Source organism: Coregonus lavaretus (genome assembly GCF_964263955.1).
Source record: "Coregonus lavaretus genome assembly, chromosome: 3".
In the NCBI taxonomy this organism is placed as follows: Eukaryota; Metazoa; Chordata; class Actinopteri; order Salmoniformes; family Salmonidae; genus Coregonus; species Coregonus lavaretus.
Genome location: NC_139990.1, coordinates 21,471,663 through 21,493,803, shown reverse-complemented (window position 1 = coordinate 21,493,803; position 22,141 = coordinate 21,471,663). Strand labels below are relative to the sequence as shown.

The window sequence follows — 22,141 nt, the reverse complement described above, 5'->3', positions numbered from 1 at the left end:
TGTGCCTCTGGGATAAGCGCCTGTCAGCTGCGAAGAACTCAACTTCAAATATCAAGAAGCACCTTCAGGCCAAGCACAGCTCCACCAGACTGGTGGAGAAAGACCCATGCCAGCCGATTGCCGTTGATGCTGAGTATGACGGTGCTTCTACTCCAAAACAGCAAAAGTTAGATTTCTGTTCAACTAAACCTGTCACCCCAAGAACTAAATGAACATGTATGCGTCTTTGATGATTGTAAGTAATTCCTTTGATTGCATGCCATTTATTTCAATGCATTATGTTTTGGATTTCTTTGACAGTTTGCATTCATGGTCAGCAGTTTAGTGCACAGGTTAAATATATGTTCATGTCGAGCTTGTTGACTTAATAGCCTGTATTTAGTGACTTTAATATGTATATTTCGTTTAATAAAGCTGCTTAAATGTTGTTTTTGATTCATGGACAATGTTCCTTTGATGCAACACTTTGCATCATCAGACATTTCGATAGTTGAATGTAGAATTTCTTTAGAACACTTGGACATAGGCTATTATTTATACATCTTTCTTTATTATCATAATGTGTATACATGTCTCCTCCATCATGCATTATTTGTGGAACAGTTACATTTCAATAGGCTGCTGAACTATAAAGACCAAATAATAATGCAATAAAAAAAAGAAGACATTGTTTCTTGCAAAATACACACTTCAATTTACTAAAAGAACTGAAAAAAACTATTAGGAAATCTGACAGAGATCTCGGTCTTGAGCTCTCCCATGATGTCCGATGACATCAGTGCTGCCTACAGTGTGGCGCATTGCCAACTCTTTAGGTGCTCATATATCCGGCGAGTACTAAGTAGGCAAGCCATTCTAAGGTAGTGTGCACCCTCTACTGGGCATAGCAATGACTAACACGCCCAAAGCATTTTAAGAGGGTTTTCTGTTTTTGGTAACGCAAAAGTAATGTAAGGACTAGCAAGTTACTTTCCACAGTAAGTAACGGTGTAATGTAACAAGTTACTTTTAATGGTAGTAAAGTTGTAACCAAACGAGTTACTTTTAAAAATACCTTTCCCCAACACTGGTGTTTCTTGTAGGCTTACCCTGGCGTGCCGTTTTGATATTCGTGCAAATCTCTCTCGGACAAGGTAACTTTTATCAATATATTTGCCTGTAATTACCCCCAAAAATGAAATGCTAATTATCCGCTAATGTGGCTATCATACAGAACTACACATCCTGTCGCAAGCTTTGACGTAATCACTCAAGACCCAGGGTGGGGAAAAACCTCCATGTTTCTCCATGCAAACTCTCATCGACAAGTTGCAAGTAACATAGCGAATAGATATTATAGCCATTTTAGTTTCTCGTGTAAATAATTGATTTTGTATATTTCTCGTGTGATTTCTTGTTTAGCATTTTTCAATTATCTAGTTAGCTACCTTAGGTTTTTTTAATTACTAGAATTTTTTTAAATTACCCTGGCCTTTGTAGCGATCAGAAACAAGGATGGTTCTGTGCTAGGTACCGGATTGTAACCCCTACCCTGTTCAACACGTGCATTTGATCATTTTCCGACCTCTGTAAGCGAGAGGCATCGCTGGAGCTGTGTGATAAGGTAAGCCCTGTTTGCTAGCTGCTAACAAGCTATAATGGTTAGGTCAAAGATCTGTGGTTAGCTAGATGCTTTTGAAAATTATCTACATAACCACTGACTGTAGTTACGTGTACAACATACGTTACCTTCTTTACAAGTAAAAAGAAATCCAGCATTGGCTAGCATAATGACTGTTGTTACCTTTTGTGAGCTAGCCAGCTAGTTAACGTTAGCTCACAGTTTGTGTAGTAATACTTTTTCACATGCTAACTAACGTAAGCCCAAGGTGCTAGTTAGGCACCTTGGTTGGCTAGTTGGCTTCATTAGCTAATGTTGCACCGTATCTCACCGTGGTGTAGTCAGACATTCCTGACAGGTAGTGTCACCACCCGTGGGGTCGGGGGAAAAGTCTGACTACACGAACGATAAGCTAACATAACTATCTAGCTAAACGTTAACTAAATATCCATGCCCTGGTTGGGTAACATTAGCTAGCATGTCACCACGTGGAAAAGTGTGTACACGAACGATGAGCTAACGTTAACTAGCTGGCTAACTAGCTCACAAAGGACTTGTGGGCTCAATGTTTTTTCATAGAAAAAACAAATGGTTTTGTTCCACAAGTGCATCTGTTGTACATGACTAATAAAATGACCTTTAAGTCAGATATACATGTCAGCAGCGATGGAAAGTAAGCTAGCCCAAGGCTAGTACTTTTCAGACTGGGCTAGTAGACATTGTGCCAAACTTGCCTGGCACAGTAGTGACATTTTTCCTTTACAAACATCGCATGCCACAGATTTAGGACCTGAATGTTACCCGGGCTAGTAGAAATCGTGGTCTGCTGGCCAGTGCCCAAAATTAATATGTTACATCCCTGCATGTCAGTCCCTTTCAGACTTTTACCATTACTATAGTCAAGTCTGTGGGTTTTGGGATTGTAATATAGATTTTACCATTTTAGTAATCAAATTAGCTAGCTAGTAAAAGTCACTTTTTTTTGTCTTTCAGATGGGTGGATCGGAAACCCAGTGACAACACCCGGGTTTGCAGCTGCCATTTTCCGGTGGGAAAGAGAAATGGCCCTGTATTTACCAGAAAAGGTGGCTCATCCACCATGGCAGAAGAGGAAGATCCAGACTGTTGATTGGGAATCAAGAACAAACAATGAGGCATGAGGATTAGGTGTTGAGGGACCACTTGTCACATTGTCCAAGGTGGGTTTGTGGTATGATAAACAATGCATTTTCTGTCCAGATAAAGATGTTTATACAGCATTGAAAAATACCCACCACTGACCAACAGGAGTGCATGGACATTCTGTGCCAGTGTGATCTGAGCGCAAGCGTCCAGTTGTGGAGACTACAGCTCATCGAGCCTGTGGACGGACAGGTCAGGAACTCATCAAATATGATACAATATTGTGTAAAACATTGACTTTGTAGATGCAACGAAATGTTGACTTTGTCTCCCCTTTTCCACATGTTTTAGACAGTGCATGAACAATTCAGCAAGGAGATCTGCTGGAAGTGATGTACTCTCTCTCTCTCACTTTGGGGGTAAGACATAATTTAAACATCACAGATATAAATTCTAACTGTGTCGATGATAAAATGCAATGTGAATTGTTTTGTACTACTGAATGAAACTGAGGAGATGAGCTCAGACCAGCCTTTGTGATTGAACTTGCATTAACTACATTACTTTAGTTGGCTGCTTTGAGCAAAACCTGAATGTAATATAACCTATTCTAGGAGCCTATTGTTTTTGTACGATCTTTATTCATTGTTCACTTGTTTTTCAAAAATGTCAGGTACAGGCAGGGATGGACTGGGGCCTTCAGCAAATAAGACGCAAGTGGCAATAAATAATTTGAACGTCACAGATATAAATCCCCAATGTGCCCATGATAAATTTAACTACAATACTTTAGTTGGCTGCTTTGAGAAAAACGTGTCTGTAATATAACCTATTCTGGGAGCTTAGTGTGTGTGTATGAACTATGTGGAATATTTGTGGACCATTGGCTTCCATGAAAACAGGTACTGACAGGAAGAGTAATATGAGTCTGCCAGAGGTCGTCACGCTGGATGGAGATGATGATGGAGGCTTTGGTGGTCAACACAACGAAGAAGCAGGTGTCCCTTCCAGTGATGTGGAGTTGACCTTGGACCTGGTTCCAGTAAGAATGGTCTTCACGGAGGCTGGACATTTGACCTCCACCACTGCTGTGGTGCACACCAGACCATCCGGTGAGGCACCCAGGATCCCAGAACCCGTGACCGAAAGCCATGACTCCTGCACATCCATCCCTGTAGCCATGTTGAATGCCTTGATGCCCTCCTCTTTGTTATCTGTGCCCCCACTTCGTAAAATATTTAATAAACTTTAATTTTCACATGAGGACATGTGCAGTTTTTCCATGAACTTTTAATTGCTAACTTGGGATTTTATCACTTGACATATCATATATTGGAAGGATCCTATATATCAAGACTGTGTGAATGCATGTAACACTCCGAATAAATAAATACTGTACCTTTGAAGATGTCTCTGGTCGTGAACCTACAACATAAGCTGGATGTCTAAACAAAGTCCATTTTGAATGACAACATTCTAGAACTGAGTTATCACTCATTGAAGTCTTGTATCTGGGGTAATCTGGTTAATGATTATATAATTGATTAAGTGTCTCTTTCCTTGTAGAATGTTGACAGCTGTATAGAACACATTGTATTGTTATATTATTAAGATGCTCAAACTTAACTTAATAGCTATACTCACTGACACAGGATAAATGTTATCCCTCATGCTGGCCCTGACCAAACTGGTAAGTTGCCCCTCACTATAGCTGCACTTCTCCACATGGCCAGACTTATAGTGATCTTCTCCCCTTTTAAATGCTCTTATGCTCATCCTTAAAAAATGCCATATGTTCTGTAATAGACACCAAAGTCAACATACTGTACAAACAATTATCTAGGCTAAGTAAAACTAAACTATTTTTTTATCTCCTGCTCTGCTAACTAGCTAAAGTGTAATCGGTGGCTAGCTAAGACAGAGAAAGGGGACATAAGTTCATGGATTGGGCACAGAAGGTCTCTGGGCACAAAGGTCTCTGATCGAGCTGGTGAACGGTAGCTGACAGTGTCGGCAAGACATGACGTGCAAGAGCTTCCTGCAGGAATTTGTAGTCTTGCTGAGGTCTTCTCTGTTGCTAATTAGCTTTTCATTTTCTTTTGTAAGTTGAGGCGAATATATTGAGAAAACTCAACATGTCCGAGAGAGAATTACATGGCTATCAAAACGTAACGCCAGGGTAAGCCTACACAAAACACAGACCTTATATGAAGTAGTTCTAAAATTCCAGACGCAAAAATTAATGGGGGAAAAAACTATTGGAACCATTACCAAGTTTTACCACTAGGTTTTATGGGTATTATGATGCATCCACTGTGCCGGACTATTGTAGCTAGCTTCTCACAGGTGTGCACTGCAGAGTTGTTGAAATACCAAACACATGGCAGAGTTGTTAGTTCGGCTGTTGATCAGCACACATATGGATTAAAATGTCAAGAAGACAGAAGAAGGAGCATACTGTAATGTATTATGAATGTTGGAATCTGGTGAGTTTGCAAAAACCCATTCCATAAATTATAAGATAGCAGCGTGACAATTTGCCCAAAGTTTGGTGTTAGTTTTGAACTTATGTGCGTTAGCTAGCAAGCTAGCTAGCTAGGTTTTGTGGAAAAATGTAGGACTGGCATTTGAACTTAAACTAGCTACCGTTAGCTGGATTCTGTGTCAAAGTCAGCTTTAGTTGTCTGGCTCAAGCTAGCTAGATAGCTAAATAGCTAACGGCTGAAGTTATTTGTATAACAAACCTTCCGTAAACAAATATAACTAGCTACCTTTCTTTGCCTGTTCGTTAGGTAGCTAGCTACAGAGGCTAGCTGCTGGACTTTGGGCAAACAAGCTAACATTAGCTAACAGCAGCTGTGTTGTTGCTACCTGCCATCACATCATCTGGCTCTGAGGATCTTCCCTCGGAGAAGAGGCCATTCCCAAAACTATTAAATACAATTTAATATTGTATTCCGTATTTGTTGTTCATTCAGTTAAGCCTGTACTCGATTGAAGTACTTACTCAGCTAAGCTCTGTATCTACTTTGATACTACTCATGGGTGATTTAAATATACACATTGATGACTCCTACAGCAAACTTGCTGATGAGTTTTTCTCTGTACTGGACTGTTTTGATTTGTGTCAAGATGTTGATTTTCCCACACATAATCGGAGGCACATTTTGGATCTAGTCTACTCTGCTGGAGTAGGCATTAGTTATCTGACCACAGAGCCCTTCTCATGACTTCCATCCCAAAGCCAGCCCTGTGTAAAAAGAGATGGATATGCTTCCAGACTCTATCACCCCCAGCTCATTTGCAGAAGCATTATCTGGTGTGCAATTGCTCCCTACATCTTCAACCTCACTTGAAATGGCAGTTGAACAATATCATTACCATATCTAAGTGCTTGCTTGTCAGCAAATAAAAAAATAGAAAATGAAAAAAAGATTTCATGTTGCTAACATGCTGTCAGTTCCACTTTTTCCATAACCTTAACCAGACTGTTAACCTTAACCCTAACCTTAAATTAAGACCAAAAAGCTAATTGAATTTTTCGATACAGCACATTTTGACTTTGTGGCTGTGGTAACTAGTCACAACCGCAAAGCAGCCTATGCGGAAAATGACGCAATCATTCCAAAACTGCAGCTCATTGTTGGAACACATATTTCCCTACTTCAGTCAACCAGTACATTTAGAATTTGTGTTAAAACTGTCAAGAAATGTAGCTTGTTGAAATGCAATTGAGAGAGTGGGACACTGAGGGGAAAGGGAATTTAGGGAGAAGAACTGTGTGATGCTTGGCTTGGTTTATTTTTTGTTGTGTCCCGCAAATGCACATGTACAAATTGAACACTACAGTCAAAGCAAATTAACATTGTCTTCAAGACAAAATTTCGAACAACAAGTTTGACAGTATTTCAAGAAAATGTGATCTCTGGTTAAACATTGAGTTTTGATTTCAGTTTGAGTACTCCAGTACTTAATTACTCATGCCCATCTCTGTCCCACAGCACTTATGAAATCCAGCCTCACTCTTCTCACTCCAACAATAACCAAAATCATAAATTACAGTCTTAATTCAGGTACTGTTTCTAATTCCCTGAAAACTGCCTCCGTTACACCAACATTAAAAAAACCTGGACTTGACCCCAACACCCTTGACAATTACAGACCAATTTCCAACCTGCTCTTTCTATCAAAGGTCCTTGAATGTGTAGTCTCAATACAGCTACAGAACTACCGTTCAACCAACAGTCTCCATGATCCCTTCCAGTCTGGCTTCCGTGCACAGCACATCACAGAGACAGCCCAGGTAAGAGTATGAAATGACTTATTGATGGCAGCTGATGATGGGGACACTAGCATCCTTTTGCTTCTGGACATGACATCAGCCTTTGACACAGTGAATCATGACATTCTCATCAACAGACTACACAACTTTCGCTCCTATCTGATGACAGACAACAATTTGTGACATTTGCCAATTATAAATCAAACCCTGCCACAGTCACTCAAGGGGTCCCACATGGCTCTGTTCTGGGGCCACTCCTGTTCTCTATATACACGCTGCCACATGGTATACTTACAGTGGTGGAAAAAGTACTAAATTGTTATAATTGAGTAAAAGTAAAGATACCTTAATAGAAAATGACTCAAGTAAAAGTGAAAGTCATCCAGTAAAATACTACTTGAGTAAAAGTAAAAGTATTGCTTTTAAATATACTTAAGTATCAAAAGTAAATGGAATTGCTCAAATGTACTTAAGTATCAAAAGTAAAAGAAAAAGAATGGAGTAAAAAGTACATTATTTTCTTTAGGAATGTAGTGAAGTAAAAGTAAAAGTTGCCAAAAATATAAATAGTAAAGTACGGATACCCCAAAAAACTATTTAAGTATTACTTTTAAGTATTTTTACTTAAGTACTTTACACCACTGTATACTTATCCAAAGATTTGGACTGAACTGTCATTCTTATGCTGATGACACACAAATATATGTAAGGACAAATGGGGACACTGAGACTGTAAAAACTAAACTGACAGACTGTCTAAATGCAATCAAGAGATGGATGCAGTTGAACTTCCTGAACTTTAATTGCAGCAAAACAGAGCTTGTGCTTAATGGCTCTAAGAGTGCATGGAGCAAGCTGAGCACATTCTCAATTTCTCTGGATGATTACACCACGCAGTTTACCCCACCACCAGGAACTTTTTTTTTTACTGTAATCTATCATTTGAAGCACACATCCGCAACACCAAGTGTCATATTTACATCTACATAACATCGATTTGATCATGTAGTTCTTGTCCACTGTCGATGCTAAGAAGCTTGTGCATGTCCTGGTAACATCATCATGACTACTGCAATGCACTGCTGACAGGAATCCCAGTAAGGCTCCTGTCTCAACTCCAGATGATCCAGAATGAAACTGCCAGAATAATCTCACACACCACACAGAAATAACACATCATCCCTGTTTTATTAAACCTCTAATGGCTGTCTGTTTAATATAGGAACAAGTTCAAGATTATTCTGCTCACCTTTAAGGCCCTCAAAGGTGATGCACCTAAATACATATGCCAACTTCTAGAGAACTATTCCCCAGCACGCACTCTATGATCATCAGGCTCAAACAGCCTGGTCATACCAGCCACAACCCTGCACAGCATGAGTGACAGGAGCTCCTCACATGTGGCCCCTCAGCTCTGGAACACTCTATCTGTACATGTCAAGGAGGCAGCTTATATTTCCTCATTTAAAAAACAACTAAAGTGATAACCATTCAAGCTACCTTTTAATGTTTGATTGCTTAATTTGCTTAAAGTCTATATTTTGCATTAGTAGGTAATGTTTTTATGTATTGTGATCGGTTTCTACTTTTTTATGTATTGACGCTGTTTTTAGTTTAGCTTTTGTTTTCTACCTTATGTGCATTGAACTTGGGAAATGCGTTCTAAAAATGAAATGTTGTTATTTTTATCATTATAATAACCCAGGAGTAGTAAAGGGTTGCAAAAATGGAGCAGTAGCTTTTCAAGGTTGTGCCCTTTAGCTGGGCACTATGCCCAAAAGTGATCAATACAATCAGTTGATCTAAAAACAAATGAGTTTGTGCAACTTGTTTCTAACCAGCAACATGTATCACTTCTGAACTTGTACATGCTCCCTGAGGGGGATGGCTGACTCAACGTATCTAATTGTTCAAATCAGAGCCTTCTTGGCTAATAAGGAACGTTGCCATGGATGTAATGTGTGTGCAATTCAGTTATGCTTGCTAGGCGAAGAGAACATGTTTATTTTTTTAGGGTGTAATTTTTTAGGGTGTGAAGGCTCATATTCATTTAGTTTGTAAGGCTCATAGGGTGTGAAGGCTCATATTCATTTAGTTTGTAAGGCTCATATTGCCCAACCTATTCACGGAGTAATATGACATTTCACATTCAACAAAACCTGAGATGACATAGTCTCGGATATCTCAGACCTTGGAGCATCGTAAGCTATAGCCTGGTTACCCATCCACATCGTTCTGGCCAACTGACGTTTCTTCTCCTCTATGAGTCTGGAAATGCCTCCGTCCCTGATGATTTCTAGAATGCAAACACATTCTGACCGTTCTGATTGCTCCCAGAAATCAATGGGTTGGGACAGAGCAGGCCTACATGATGACGTTATCTGTATTGATGAGGTTGAGGTTGAGTGATTGTTTATGACACTATTTTACAACACCTGTGGTATATATGGTGGCAATGGCGGAATAACATTAAAAGGCCATACTGATGGCCTTGCAGTGGATAGAGGAAGTCAAACAAGACAGAGTAGTTATTTGCTCTGATTCATGTGCAGTGTTAATGAGTCTCCAGTCCTTTAGCTCACGTAGCAGACAAGACTTGCTTTATGAGGTGCTACAAACCCATGGCAGGATTAAGCAGATGGGTATTCAGATAAGATTTACTTGGGTCCCAGCCCATGTGGGGGTGGAGGGGAACGAGGCAGTAGAAGAACAGGCTAAACAAGCACTTAGTAGTGGGGCTGTTGATGTTGAAGTTTCAATGAGCAAGGCAGAGGCAAAATGATATATACAGTGATGATGCAGAGGTGGCAGGAGAAGTGGAATAGAGATAATAAGGGAAGGCATTTATTTCAAGTACAGAGGAAAGTCGGGGAGGGGAGGATGGCAGGAAGGGACAGAAGAGAGGAGGCTTTTTTTTAACAAGATTAAGGGTCGGACACAGCCAGTTGAATAAGACATTACATGTGATAGGAAAGCATCCAACAGGAAAGTGTGATTATTGTTATGAAACAGAGACCGTGGAGCATGTATTGCTGCAGCATGGGCAGTATCAGAGGGAAAGAGAGAGGATGAGATCTAGTATGAGGGAGAAGGAGATACAGGAAATTAGTTTAAAGAGTCTATTGAGTAGAACGTCATTAGATATAGTCTCAAATATTTTGTTATCTTTTTTAAGAGCAACAGGGCTGGCAGGTAGGATTTAGTTTCTCCCTGTCTCAGGCCCACACTCCAGTACAGTACGTGGCGGTACTGCACCATAACGTTGGATGCCAACCGCCGATAAACCCCACTGAAGATGAAGAATAACATTATTGATGGTGTTGGGTGTGCTTGCTCGCTGTGACCCACTAAGTAATACTTGGTACCATGAGTGAAAATCGTGTTTTTTTCTGTGAATGTGGGAGTTTATGGAAGTTTAATGGATGTTATCAAGCCACCAAAGGCTTTGAGCCTGGATTGGAATGTGGACGCGAATTGGAAAACATTTCTGCAGCGGTTTTTGCTGTATATGTCTGCTATTGGAGTTACAAAGGAGCCGGATGAACATAAAGTTGCTCTCTTTCTTACTATAACGGGACCACAGGCAATCGATATATTCAATACCTTCACATTTCCAAATGAGGAGGATGAAGACGAGTTTGCGAAGGTACTGGGTCAGTTTGATGTATATTGTTTACCTAAGAAGAACGAGACATATGAACGTTGTGTGTTTCGTTGTCGTATAAAACTGCAAGGTGAAAAGTTTGCCGTCTTTCTTACAGATTTGAAATTAAAAGCACAGACGTGTAATTTTGTAGACCTAACCTCCTCTATGCTTCGAGATCAGATTGTGTTTGGTATAAATGACTCCAGAGTTAGAGAAAAATGTCTGCGGGAAAATGAGTTACATTTGGACACTGCAGTAAAAATATGTCAGGCGAATGGCCTGGCACAATTGCATATTAAAACTTTTAGTTCCACACCAGCAAACACTGCTATGGAGGTGGAAAATACAGCAGTGAATTTTGTAGACAAAGACACAAGGTGGCGCTATGAGCAAAGGAGACACAAGCAATATGACTTTGACCCAAGGAGTCACAACCAACATGAGTGTAATAGGAGTGGCACCATGCACCAGGCCAGGAAGTGCCCTGCTTTTGGAAAATGTTGCTACAAGTGCAAGGGTAAAAATGTGTTTTGCAAAGGACAAGTATGGGAGACAGAATGTTCACATCATTGAAATGGAGGAGAATGAACAAAGTGATTTGTTTGTGGGTACTGTGGATTGCATGGAGGACGGGCAAGAACCATCACAGGTCCATACTGGAGCTAGTGACCATTGGGTTGTACCACCCGTGGTCAATGGTACAATTTTGACCTTAAAGCTGGATACAGGGGCTAAAGCCAACCTGATCAATATGAGGGATTTTCATGAGCTAAAGCACAAGCCAGCCATCATGCAAAAGGCTGTGGCTCTCAAAGCGTAGAATGGCCAGGCAATTGAGACTAAATGTTTGTGTCAGCAAACTGTAAAGGGGAAAACAAGAAGCCACACACTTATGTTTGTGATTGTACCAGAGGGGCATGATTCTCTTTTGGGGGATACAGCATGTGAGTCGTTGGGACTGGTTAAGCGAGTGTACACCATTAATGACTTTGACTGGCTGCACAGTGTTCAACGGGTGACAAGTAATCAAAATGGTGAGATTGCTCAAAGATATTCTGATGTGTTCAAAGGATTCGTGGCATTGCCTCTCATTCACTCTATTACTCTCACAGAGAATGCAAGCCAGTGATTCATGCACCACGCAGAGTTCTAGTGCCACTATGGAAGGATCTAAAGAAGGAGATGGGAAGAATGGGGAAACTCAATGTGCTCGTGAAAACAGAGGAGCCAACAAACTGGGTCAATTCCATGGTGTGTGTGCGGAAAAGGAATGGAGATCTGAGAGTCTGTATGGACCCCAAGGACCTTAATAAATGTATCAAAAGGGAGCATTTTCAGATTCCTAAGAGGGAGGAGATAGAATGCTTCAAATGGATTCTGGCAGGTGAGGTTGGATGCAGCCAGCACCAAATTGTGTACAGTCAATACTCCTTTTGGAAGATATTCCTTTAAGAGGTTACCTTTTGTCATAAGTTCTGCCCCTGAGCTCTTTCACAAGGCCATGTAAAGTGTTTTTGAGGGGTTAGAGGGAATTTGGATGATCTTGGGGTCCACTATGCAAGAACACAATGAGCGGCTGGAAAAGACTGCAGAGGGTTCAGAAGCATGGTTTAAAGCTAAATCAGGCTAAATGTCAGTTCTGTGTTAATGAAATCACATTTCTGGGGGATAAGCTGTCCTCAGAGAGTGTGCAGCCTGATCATGCCAAGGTCAAATCAGTGAGGGAGATGGCAAATCCCACAGATAGGAAAGATATTCAGAGTGTTTTGGGTATGGTCAATTATTTGGGGATGTTTGTACCAAACCTGTCAGCTAAAACAGTGAACTTAAGGACACTCCTTCAGGACAAGACAGAGTTCTCATGTAACAGAGAACATGAAAGAGAGTGGAACGATGAAAATAACATTTTGGCTGAAGAGCCAGTGCTAACTTTTTTCAAACCTGACAGGCCTACTAAGGTGTCCACGGACGCCTCCAAAAGATGGCATTGGAGCAGTGCTGCTTCAGGAGCATCAAGGTATGTGGAAGCCTGTGTCTTATGCGGCCCATTCTTTGACTGATGCTGAGAAGCGTTATGCTCAAATAGAAAAGGAGTGCCTAGGGTTGGTCGTTAGTTGTGAGAAGTTTCACTGTTACATTTATGGCTTACCAAAGGTGATTCTAGAAACAGACCATAAACCCCTTATTTCAATCTCTCAAAGAAATCTGAATGACATGCCTCCTCGTCTTCAAAGGATGATGATGAGGTTGCAACGCTATGATTTTGTTCTAACCTATGTGCCTGGGTCAACTTTAGTAGTAGCAGATGCCCTCTCAAGGGCTCCACTAGTGGTGAGCCAAGTCAGCCTCAGTCAGGAGTCAATGGAGGAGGAGGTTGCCTTGCATGTGGTTATGGTCATGGAGTCACTTCCTGTTTCTGAGCAGCAACTAAGGATAATAGCTGAAGAGACCATAACAGATCCCATTCTTTGCAAGGTGATCCAGAATCTGGAATTGGCTGGCAAAAAGGATCTTGTGAGCAGTACTTCCCACTAAGCACAGAGCTGTTAGTGGTCAATGGTGTGCTGTTGAAGAATAACAGAATAGTGACAACTACTTCAATGCGTCAGGAGATGCTACAGAGAGTTCATGAAGGACATCTGGGAGCTGAGAAATATAAGAGAAGGGCCAGAGAGTCCCTTTATTGGCCAAATATCAATTCTGACATTGAGCAAATGGTGGGAAATTGTGACAAGTCTCAAATTTCATTATAGACAGCACAAGGAGCCCATGGTTATGGGAGAGGTACCCACCACAGCTTGGGAGAAGGTTGGAGTCGACTTGTTTCACTGCAATGGTAAGGACTATTTGTTGACTATCGACTACTTGTCAAATTACCCTAAAATTGCACTCTTGTCCAGCACAACATGAAAGACTGTCATTTTGCATTTGAAATCATTTTTTGCTAGGCATGGGATTCCCCTAGTGGTGGTTTCTGATAATGCACCTACATTTGCTTGCATTGAGTTTTAAGATGTTTGCAGAGCATTATGAGTTCAGACATATAACCTCTAGTCCGCTATATCCTAAAAGTAACAGAAAGGCTGAAAAAGGTGTGCAAATCGTGAAGAGACTCTTAAAAAAGGCAGCACACAGTGGGAATGATCCATACTTGGCTTTATTGTGAGCAGCGCCCTTGGAATGTTTCCGGTCACATGCAGAAATCTTAATGGGACGCAAGTTGCGTTCCAGGTTGCCTATTTTCTGCCCATTAGCTGTGCAGGACAGGGCCCTGCAGTTGAAGGCAAGACAAAAACTCTACTATGACAAAACTGCTAGAGTGTTGTCACCGTTGGCAGCTCAGGATGTGGTTCGAATTCGGGGTCCGGATTCATGGGATTGAAAGGCTACTGTATTGGAGGAGGTTGCGCCTCGGTCATATACAGTCAGGACAGAAGATGGGGCTGTGTATCGACGCAATAGACAAAGCCTTTTGAGAACACAAGATGTTTGAGGACGCTCAGGACACAGGTAAACTGCCACTGAACACACAGGACAAAGAAAGGAGAACAAGTGCGAATGCTTCTGTGACAGTAGCTTCGGACACAGTGCCTCAGACCCTGCGCAGGTCTGAGAGGGCCAGCAGGCCTCCAGAAAGACTGACTATTCAGTGGTGATGTTTAATGGACCAAAGATTGAGAGGCTGACTCATTGAGTTGTTAGGGTTTGTTTTGATATTTTCACTATTGACTATTTTGAAACAGGGATGAGTTGGTATTTGTGAATGTATGTTTGTTTTAAAGAAAAGCTGGGGGGAAAAGGAAGATGTATTGATGTGATTGTTTACGACACTCTTTTACGACACCTGTGGTTTATATGGTGGCAATAGCAGAATAACATTAAAACTTGTTAACTATGATTGATGGTGTTGGTCGTGTTTGCTCGCTGTAACCCACAAAGTAATACTCTGTAACTTTGATACTCTGGTTGGTTAGATTTGTTAAAGACCATCCAATCGCTGATGAGTTTGTTTTGTACAATGGAGCTAATTTTCAAGTCACACAAACGACTTCTAGGATAGCAGTTTGAGACTGAATGTATGTAGCAATCGATAGAGCAGCAGAAATACATTCAGCGTGAGTCGTCAGGCAACGTAAGCTAGGGAACGGCAGAAGGTCTGGGGAGGATGTCGGCTGATCTCTTGACATTTCGAAATGGGGAAAAAATGTTTTTAGGGGAGGATCCTCTTCAGACAGACAACTCTCAACAAATCAAGAGTTTGGGTAGGCAGGGTTTAAAATGCAGGCAGGAATTCTGCTCATGTTTAGCTAGGGCAAGAAGCGGATCCGGCAGTGACGTTACTGGTGACATGCTTCCCATTTCCGACTCGTTCTCTTTGTCTCAACTGATGCAGGAACATCTATCTAACTTCTGTCATGTAATGAATATCATAATAAATTGTGTATTCATATTTGTTGGAGGAAACCCTTCCAATATAATGAGAGAGCTATAAAATGCCTAGCTTCTAAAATTATTTGTAACTATAAATGAATCATATTTGATCATAAAAACACTTGTAACACTTGTAACACAAAATATTCAATGACTCTCATGAATCTATAGTTGTAATACACCGAGATAACAACCCTTAGGCATTCATGATGTAAAACAGTGTAATTGTTCCTCTCACAGAGAAGGATATTCCCCTCTGAAGAGAAACGCATAACTTGTGTTGAAAATGTCACCATCCTGTGTGAAAGAATGAATTGTAGAGTCCAATCCAAATAGTTTTGGATTGATAGTTGTATACAGATTGGATATCTGTTTAGATTTTCTTTTGTCTGAGAGAAAGAAACAATTTAGGTAATGACATTTAAAGCCAACATAATCTCACAAATTCAATGCTTTATTCAACATTTGTCCAAAACACCCATATGTGTATGTGTATATACAGTGGGGAAAAAAGTATTTAGTCAGCCACCAATTGTGCAAGTTCTCCCACTTAAAAAGATGAGAGAGGCCTGTAATTTTCATCATAGGTACACGTCAACTATGACAGACAAAATGAGAATTTTTTTTCCAGAAAATCACATTGTAGGATTTTTTATGAATTTATTTGCAAATTATGGTGGAAAATAAGTATTTGGTCAATAACAAAAGTTTCTCAATACTTTGTTATATACCCTTTGTTGGCAATGACACAGGTCAAACGTTTTCTGTAAGTCTTCACAAGGTTTTCACACACTGTTGCTGGTATTTTGGCCCATTCCTCCATGCAGATGTCCTCTAGAGCAGTGATGTTTTGGGGCTGTCGCTGGGCAACACAGACTTTCAACTCCCTCCAAAGATTTTCTATGGGGTTGAGATCCGGAGACTGGCTAGGCCACTCCAGGACCTTGAAATGCTTCTTACGAAGCCACTACTTCGTTGCCCGGGCGGTGTGTTTGGGATCATTGTCATGCTGAAAGACCCAGCCACGTTTCATCTTCAATGCCCTTGCTGATGGAAGGAGGTTTTCACTCAAAATCTCACGATACATGGCCCCGTTCATTCTTTCCTTTACATGGATCAGTCGTCCTGGTCCCTTTGCAGAAAAACAGCCCCAAAGCATGATGTTTCCACCCCCATGCTTCACAGTAGGTATGGTGTTCTTTGGATGCAACTCAGCATTCTTTGTCCTCCAAACACGACGAGTTGAGTTTTTACCAAAAAGTTCTATTTTGGTTTCATCTGACCATATGACATTCTCCCAATCCTCTTCTGGATCATCCAAATGCACTCTAGCAAACTTCAGACGGACCTGGACATGTACTGGCTTAAGCAGGGGGACACGTCTGCCACTGCAGGATTTGAGTCCCTGGCGGCGTAGTGTGTTACTGATGGTAGGCTTTGTTACTTTGGTCCCAGCTCTCTGCAGGTCATTCACTAGGTCCCCCGTGTGGTTCTGGGATTTTTGCTCACCGTTCTTGTGATCATTTTGACCCCACAGGGTGAGATCTTGCGTGGAGCCCCAGATCGAGGGAGATTATCAGTGGTCTTGTATGTCTTCCATTTCCTAATAATTGCTCCCACAGTTGATTTCTTCAAACCAAGCTGCTTACCTATTGCAGATTCAGTCTTCCCAGCCTGGTGCAGGTCTACAATTTTGTTTCTGGTGTCCTTTGACAGCTCTTTGGTCTTGGCCATAGTGGAGTTTGGAGTGTGACTGTTTGAAGTTGTGGACAGGTGTCTTTTATACTGATAACAAGTTCAAACAGGTGCCATTAATACAGGTAAAGAGTGGAGGACAGAGGAGCCTCTTAAAGAAGAAGATACAGGTCTGTGAGAGCCAGAAATATTGCTTGTTTGTAGGTGACCAAATACTTATTTTCCACCATAATTTGCAAATAAATTCATAAAAAATCCTACAATGTGATTTTCTGGATTTCTTTTTCTCAATTTCTCTGTCATAGTTGACGTATACCTATGATGAAAATTACAGGCCTCTCTCATCTTTTTAAGTGGGAGAACTTGCACAATTGGTGGCTGACTAAATACTTTTTTCCCCCACTGTATATATGCAAAACTATATCATAAGATATATTATGATATAGTTTTGCATCAATTGTTATAAAAATTCTGCAATACTTCAGACGGGCCTTGACATCAATCAAATGAACCCTGTTTTACTCCATTGTTTGTAAATAATTGATAGCTTAAACCAGTTAAAACTATCATTTTCATCTTTGGACTGTCAGTCCTTGCACTAGACGAAATGTCTATGAGAGGGGTTACATTTCCCTCGTCTTTCAGCTATTTACCAAGTGGCAGAGCCACAGTTTTTTTACTTTAAAGAGATTCTTACCTCGGTCCTTTTTGTATATTTTTTAGCAAGTAGTACCTGATCACTGAAGACGATGAGACTGCCTATAAAGAGGAGGTCAGTGATTTGGCAGTGTGGTGCCAGGACAACAACCTCTCCCTCAACGTCAGCTAGACAAAGGTGCTGATCGTGGACTACAGGAAACGGAGGGCCGAGCATGCCCCCATCCACATCGACAGGGCTGTAGTGGAGCAGGTCGAGAGCTTCAAGTTACTCAGTGTCCAAATCGCTAAAGAATTAACATGGTCCACACACACCAATACAGTCGTGAAGATGGCACAGCAATGCCTCTTCCGCCTCAAAAGGCTGAAAAGATTTGGCATATGCCCTCAGATCCTCAAAAAGTTCTACAGCTGCACCATTGAGAGCATTTTGACTGGCTGCATCACCGTTTAGTATGGCACCTGCTTGGCATCCGACAACAAGGCGCTTCAAAGGGTAGTGGGTACGGCCCAGTACATCACTGGGGCCGAGCTCCCTTCCATCTAGCCCTAAAAATGGTCAAAGATTCCAGCCACCCAAGTCATAGACTATTTTATTTTCTACCTGATGGCAAGCGGTACCGATGCACAAAGTCTGCAGCCAACCGGACCCTGAACAGCTTCTACCCCCAAGCTATAAGACTGCTAAATAGTTAACCATAGAGTCACTGCGTCAATATAAGTTACATTACAAAATAATGGCCATCAAAATATGTCAATTTAAGCTAGAGATATCGTTTTCTTTGCATTTCAACCTCATAGTGTTTAAATATACAGTGCCTTCAGAAACTATTAACACCCCTTGACTTTTCCACATTTTGTTGTGTTACATGTTGGGATTAAAATGGATTTAATTTACATTTCTTGTCAAATATCTACTCTATATGGTAAAAGTGGAAGAAAAATTCAAACATTTGTAAAATAAAATATGAAAAATAAAACACTAATTTATCTTGATTACATAAGTATTCAACCCACTGAGTCAATACATTAGAATCACCTTTGCCAGCAGTGATTACAGCTGTGAGTCTTGGGTAAATCTAAGATCTTTCCACACCTGGATTGTGCAACATTTGCCCATGATTATTTTCAAAATTCTTCTAGCTCTGTCAAATGTGTTGTTGATAATTGCTAGACAACCATTTTCAGATCTTGCCATGGATTTTCAAGCAGATTTAAGTCAAAACTGTAACTCGGCCACTCAGGAACATTCACAGTCTTCTTGGTTTAGTTTATAAGGATCCCCATTAGCTACTGCACATTCAGAAGCTACTCTTCCTGGGGTCCACATAAAACATAGAAATACATGACAAAGTACAGAACAGTAATAGACAAGAACAACATAAGACATTACATTAAATAAAACATTTACATTACAAGTCAAAAGTTTGGACACACCTACTCATTCAAGGGTTTTTCTTTATTTTTACTATTTTCTACATTGTAGAATAATAGTGGAGACATCAAAACTATGAAATAACACATGGAATCATTTAGTAACCAAAAAAGTGTTAAACAAATCAAAATATATCTTATGTTTTAGATTAATCAAATAGCCACCCTTTTTGGTTTAAATATGGAGAGTGGTACTCAGTAATGTATTGTATTGGATTTGCACCAAACATAACACCTTGTATTCAGGACAAGAAGTTTTGGAATATTTGTATTATATACAGGCATCCTTCTTTTCACTCTGTCAGTTCTGTCACGACTTCGGCCGAGGCTGCCTCCCCTCCTTGTTCGGGCAGGCTTCGGCGTTCGTCGTCACCGGAGTACTAACCACTGTCTTGTCTCGTTATCACACACACCTGGTTCTAATCCCCTAATTAGTCTGTGTGTTCCCTCTGCCCCCTTGTCCTTGTGGGTGATTGTTTATTGTGAAGGTTAGTGAAGCTCTGTGGAGCTCATATATTTTGTTCGACGGGAGTATTATCCTGTGTGCCAGATATCCCGACCACGGGCATTTGATGGGACAGTGGCGCTGTGCCAGGGATTCCTCCTCCAATTGGAGCTTTACTTCGCCAGCATCAGGCCGGAACCATCGGCGCAGGAGAAGGTGTCCGTCCTCGTTTCCTGCCTCTGTGGGAAAGCCCTGGAGTGGGCCAATGCGGTGTGGAACGAAGGAGGAGCCGCATTGGAGGACTACAGGGAGTTTGCTCGCCTCTTTTGGGCGGTCTTCGATCACGAGGACCGCGCAGGATTTCGCCTTGGAGTTTCGGACCCTGGCAGCTCGGGTGGAACGAGCGGGCCTTGATCGACCAATTCCGGTGCTATCTGCGGGAGGACATCTGATGGGAGCTAGCCTGCCGGGACACCATGTTGTCCTTTAATAAACTGGTGGACATGGCCATTCGGTTGGACAACCTGCTGGCAGCCAGAGGACGTCCTGGTAGGGGTCTGCCCGTTTCCACCCCAGACGACTCTGATCCTGAGCAGATAGAGCTGGGTGGAGCCGCCAGCCGAGAGAGCGGAGGAGGACAGCGACAGTGCCACTCTGGTGGCATGAAGGGACAGTACACCACACGTCATAGTCAACGTTCTTTTGGGCCTGGAGGCGGCAGGCAGGGCACTCACGCATCACCCCAGGGATCGAACACCCACACTTGTTCAGAGCCCTCTGATGCGCACTGTACCCTACCTATCCACTTTCCCGATCACATGGTAGTTCCCCAGTGTAAGGCGCTAGTCGATTCAGCGCAGCTGGGAACTTTATGGACAGGGCATTCACATGCCATCAAGGCATTTCATTGGTTCCCCTATCCATTTCACTCCCCATCAGAGCACTCGATAGTCGACCAATAGGGTCCGGGTTTGTTACGGAGGTCACGATACCAGTCACCATGATCACCCAGGAGACTCATTGTGAGCAGGTAATTTTTTCGATTATTGAATCTCCTGCTTTCCCTGTGGTATTAGGTATCCTGTGGCTAGCACTCCACAACCCCACCTTCTCATGGCCACAGAGGGCTCTCACGAGAGTGTCAGGGTAGGTGTCTAGATGTTTCCGTTGGTACCTCCACCGTGCACATTCCCCCTGAATACCTCGATCTGGCGCAAGCGTTCTCTAAAACGCAGGCGACTAAATTCCCACCTCATCGGGCGGGGGATTGCGCGATAAACCTACGGGTAGACGATGTACCTCCCAGGAGTCATATATACCCCCTGTCACAGGCTGAAACAGTGGCTATGGAAACATATGTCACAGAGTCCCTGCGCCAGGGGTATATACGTCCCTCCACTTCACCCGCCTCCTCGAGTTTCTTCTTTGTGAAGAAGAAGGACAGAGGGCTGCGCCCATGCATTGATTATCGACCACTGAACAGGGAGACGATAAGATTAAGTTATCCTCTCCCCCTCATTCCTTCAGTGATTGAATCAATGCAGGGGTCGGTGTTCTTGCCATGGGCAGAATATGCCCATAACTCTCTCCGCCACTCCTCTACTAACCTAACACCATTCCAATGTGTTTTAGGTTACCAACCGGTTCTGGCACCATGGCACCAGAGCCAGACCGAGGCTCCTGCGGTGGATGACTGGTTTCAGCGCGCGGAGGAAACGTGGGACGCTGCCCACGTTCATCTCCAGCGCGCCGTGCGTTGTCAGAAGGCCAACGCTGACCGTCACCGCAGTGAGGCCCCGGTCTTCGTATCGGGGGATTGGGTCTGGCTCTCGACCCGGAATCTGCCCCTCCGCCTGCCCTGCCGGAAGCTGAGCCCGCGGTTTGTGGGGCCGTTCAAAGTCCTGAGGAGAATCAACAAGGTTACGTATAGGTTGTTACTTCCCCCTGATTACCGTATTAACCCCTTGTTTCATGTGTCTCTCCTCAGGCCGGTGGTGGTTGGTCCACTCCAGGAGTCTGAGGTGCGGGAGGTTCCTCTACCTCCTCTGGACATCGAGGGGACCCCGGCATACTCTGTCCGTGCCATCCTGGATTCGAGGCGTCGGGTGGGGGGCCTTCAGTACCTCGTGGAGTGGGAGGGGTACGGTCCGGAGGAACGGTGCTGGGTCCCGGTCCTCGATCCCTCCCTGTTGCGGGATTTCCACCGTCGCCATCCGGCTCGCCCTGCTCCGCGTCCTCCTGGCAGTCCCCAAAGCCGGGGTCGGCGCGCTGCTGGAGCTGGGCGTCGACCGAGACTGCCTCCCCTCCTTGTTCGGGCAGGCTTCGGCGTTCTTCGTCACCGGAGTACTAACCACTGCCGCCCCAATCATCACCACAATTGTCTTGTCTAGTTATCACACACACCTGGTTCTAATCCCCTAATTAGTCTGTGTATAAGTGTTCCCTCTGCCCCCTTGTCCTTGTGGGTGATTGTTTATTGTGAAGGTTAGTTAAGCTCGGTGGAGCACGTGTATTTTGTTCGACGGGAGTATTTTCCCGTGTGCCTTGTATTTTCCAGTGCACCTGTTTTGTGCCCTGGGGTGTGTTTGACGCATTTCTGTGTAACCCTGTATTTTTGCGGATTGAAGGCTGTTATTCTGTGATTTAGCCTCCTGCGCCTGACTCCTTCAACACCACCTCATCACAAGTTCAGTTAGTATTGTGGAGTAAGTACAATGTTGTTGGTCCATCCTATGTTTTCTCCTATCACAGCCATTAAACTTTGTAACTGTTTTAAAGTCACCATTGGCCTCATGGTGAAATTCCTAAGCGGTTTCCTTCCTCTCTGGC

At 42.6% G+C, this 22,141-nt stretch overlaps 1 protein-coding gene and 1 long non-coding RNA gene across 6 annotated transcripts; both read left to right on the top strand.

Moving 5' to 3' along the window:
* The first annotated feature begins 1,275 nt into the window (after positions 1-1,275).
* Positions 1,276-3,864, top strand: LOC311119952. 5 transcript variants are annotated; one of them, XR_014612053.1, is made up of 6 exons: positions 1,278-1,603; positions 2,594-2,799; positions 2,888-2,974; positions 3,074-3,141; positions 3,396-3,435; positions 3,625-3,864. It is a non-coding gene; the product is annotated as an uncharacterized lncRNA (long non-coding RNA). The 5 variants fall into 5 exon arrangements; XR_014612051.1 differs by having other exon boundaries at positions 1,276-1,603; positions 3,074-3,435; XR_014612052.1 differs by lacking the exon at positions 3,396-3,435.
* A 10,271-nt stretch (positions 3,865-14,135) lies between these two features.
* Positions 14,136-21,953, top strand: LOC311123948 (uncharacterized protein; the record flags this gene model as incomplete). The annotated part of the gene is made up of 3 exons (XM_084158234.1): positions 14,136-14,160; positions 20,945-21,191; positions 21,300-21,953. The coding sequence occupies 3 exons, from the start codon at positions 14,136-14,138 to the stop codon at positions 21,700-21,702; spliced, it is 675 nt and encodes a 224-aa protein (XP_084014360.1). The 3' UTR covers positions 21,703-21,953.
* Positions 21,954-22,141: the final 188 nt, after the last annotated feature.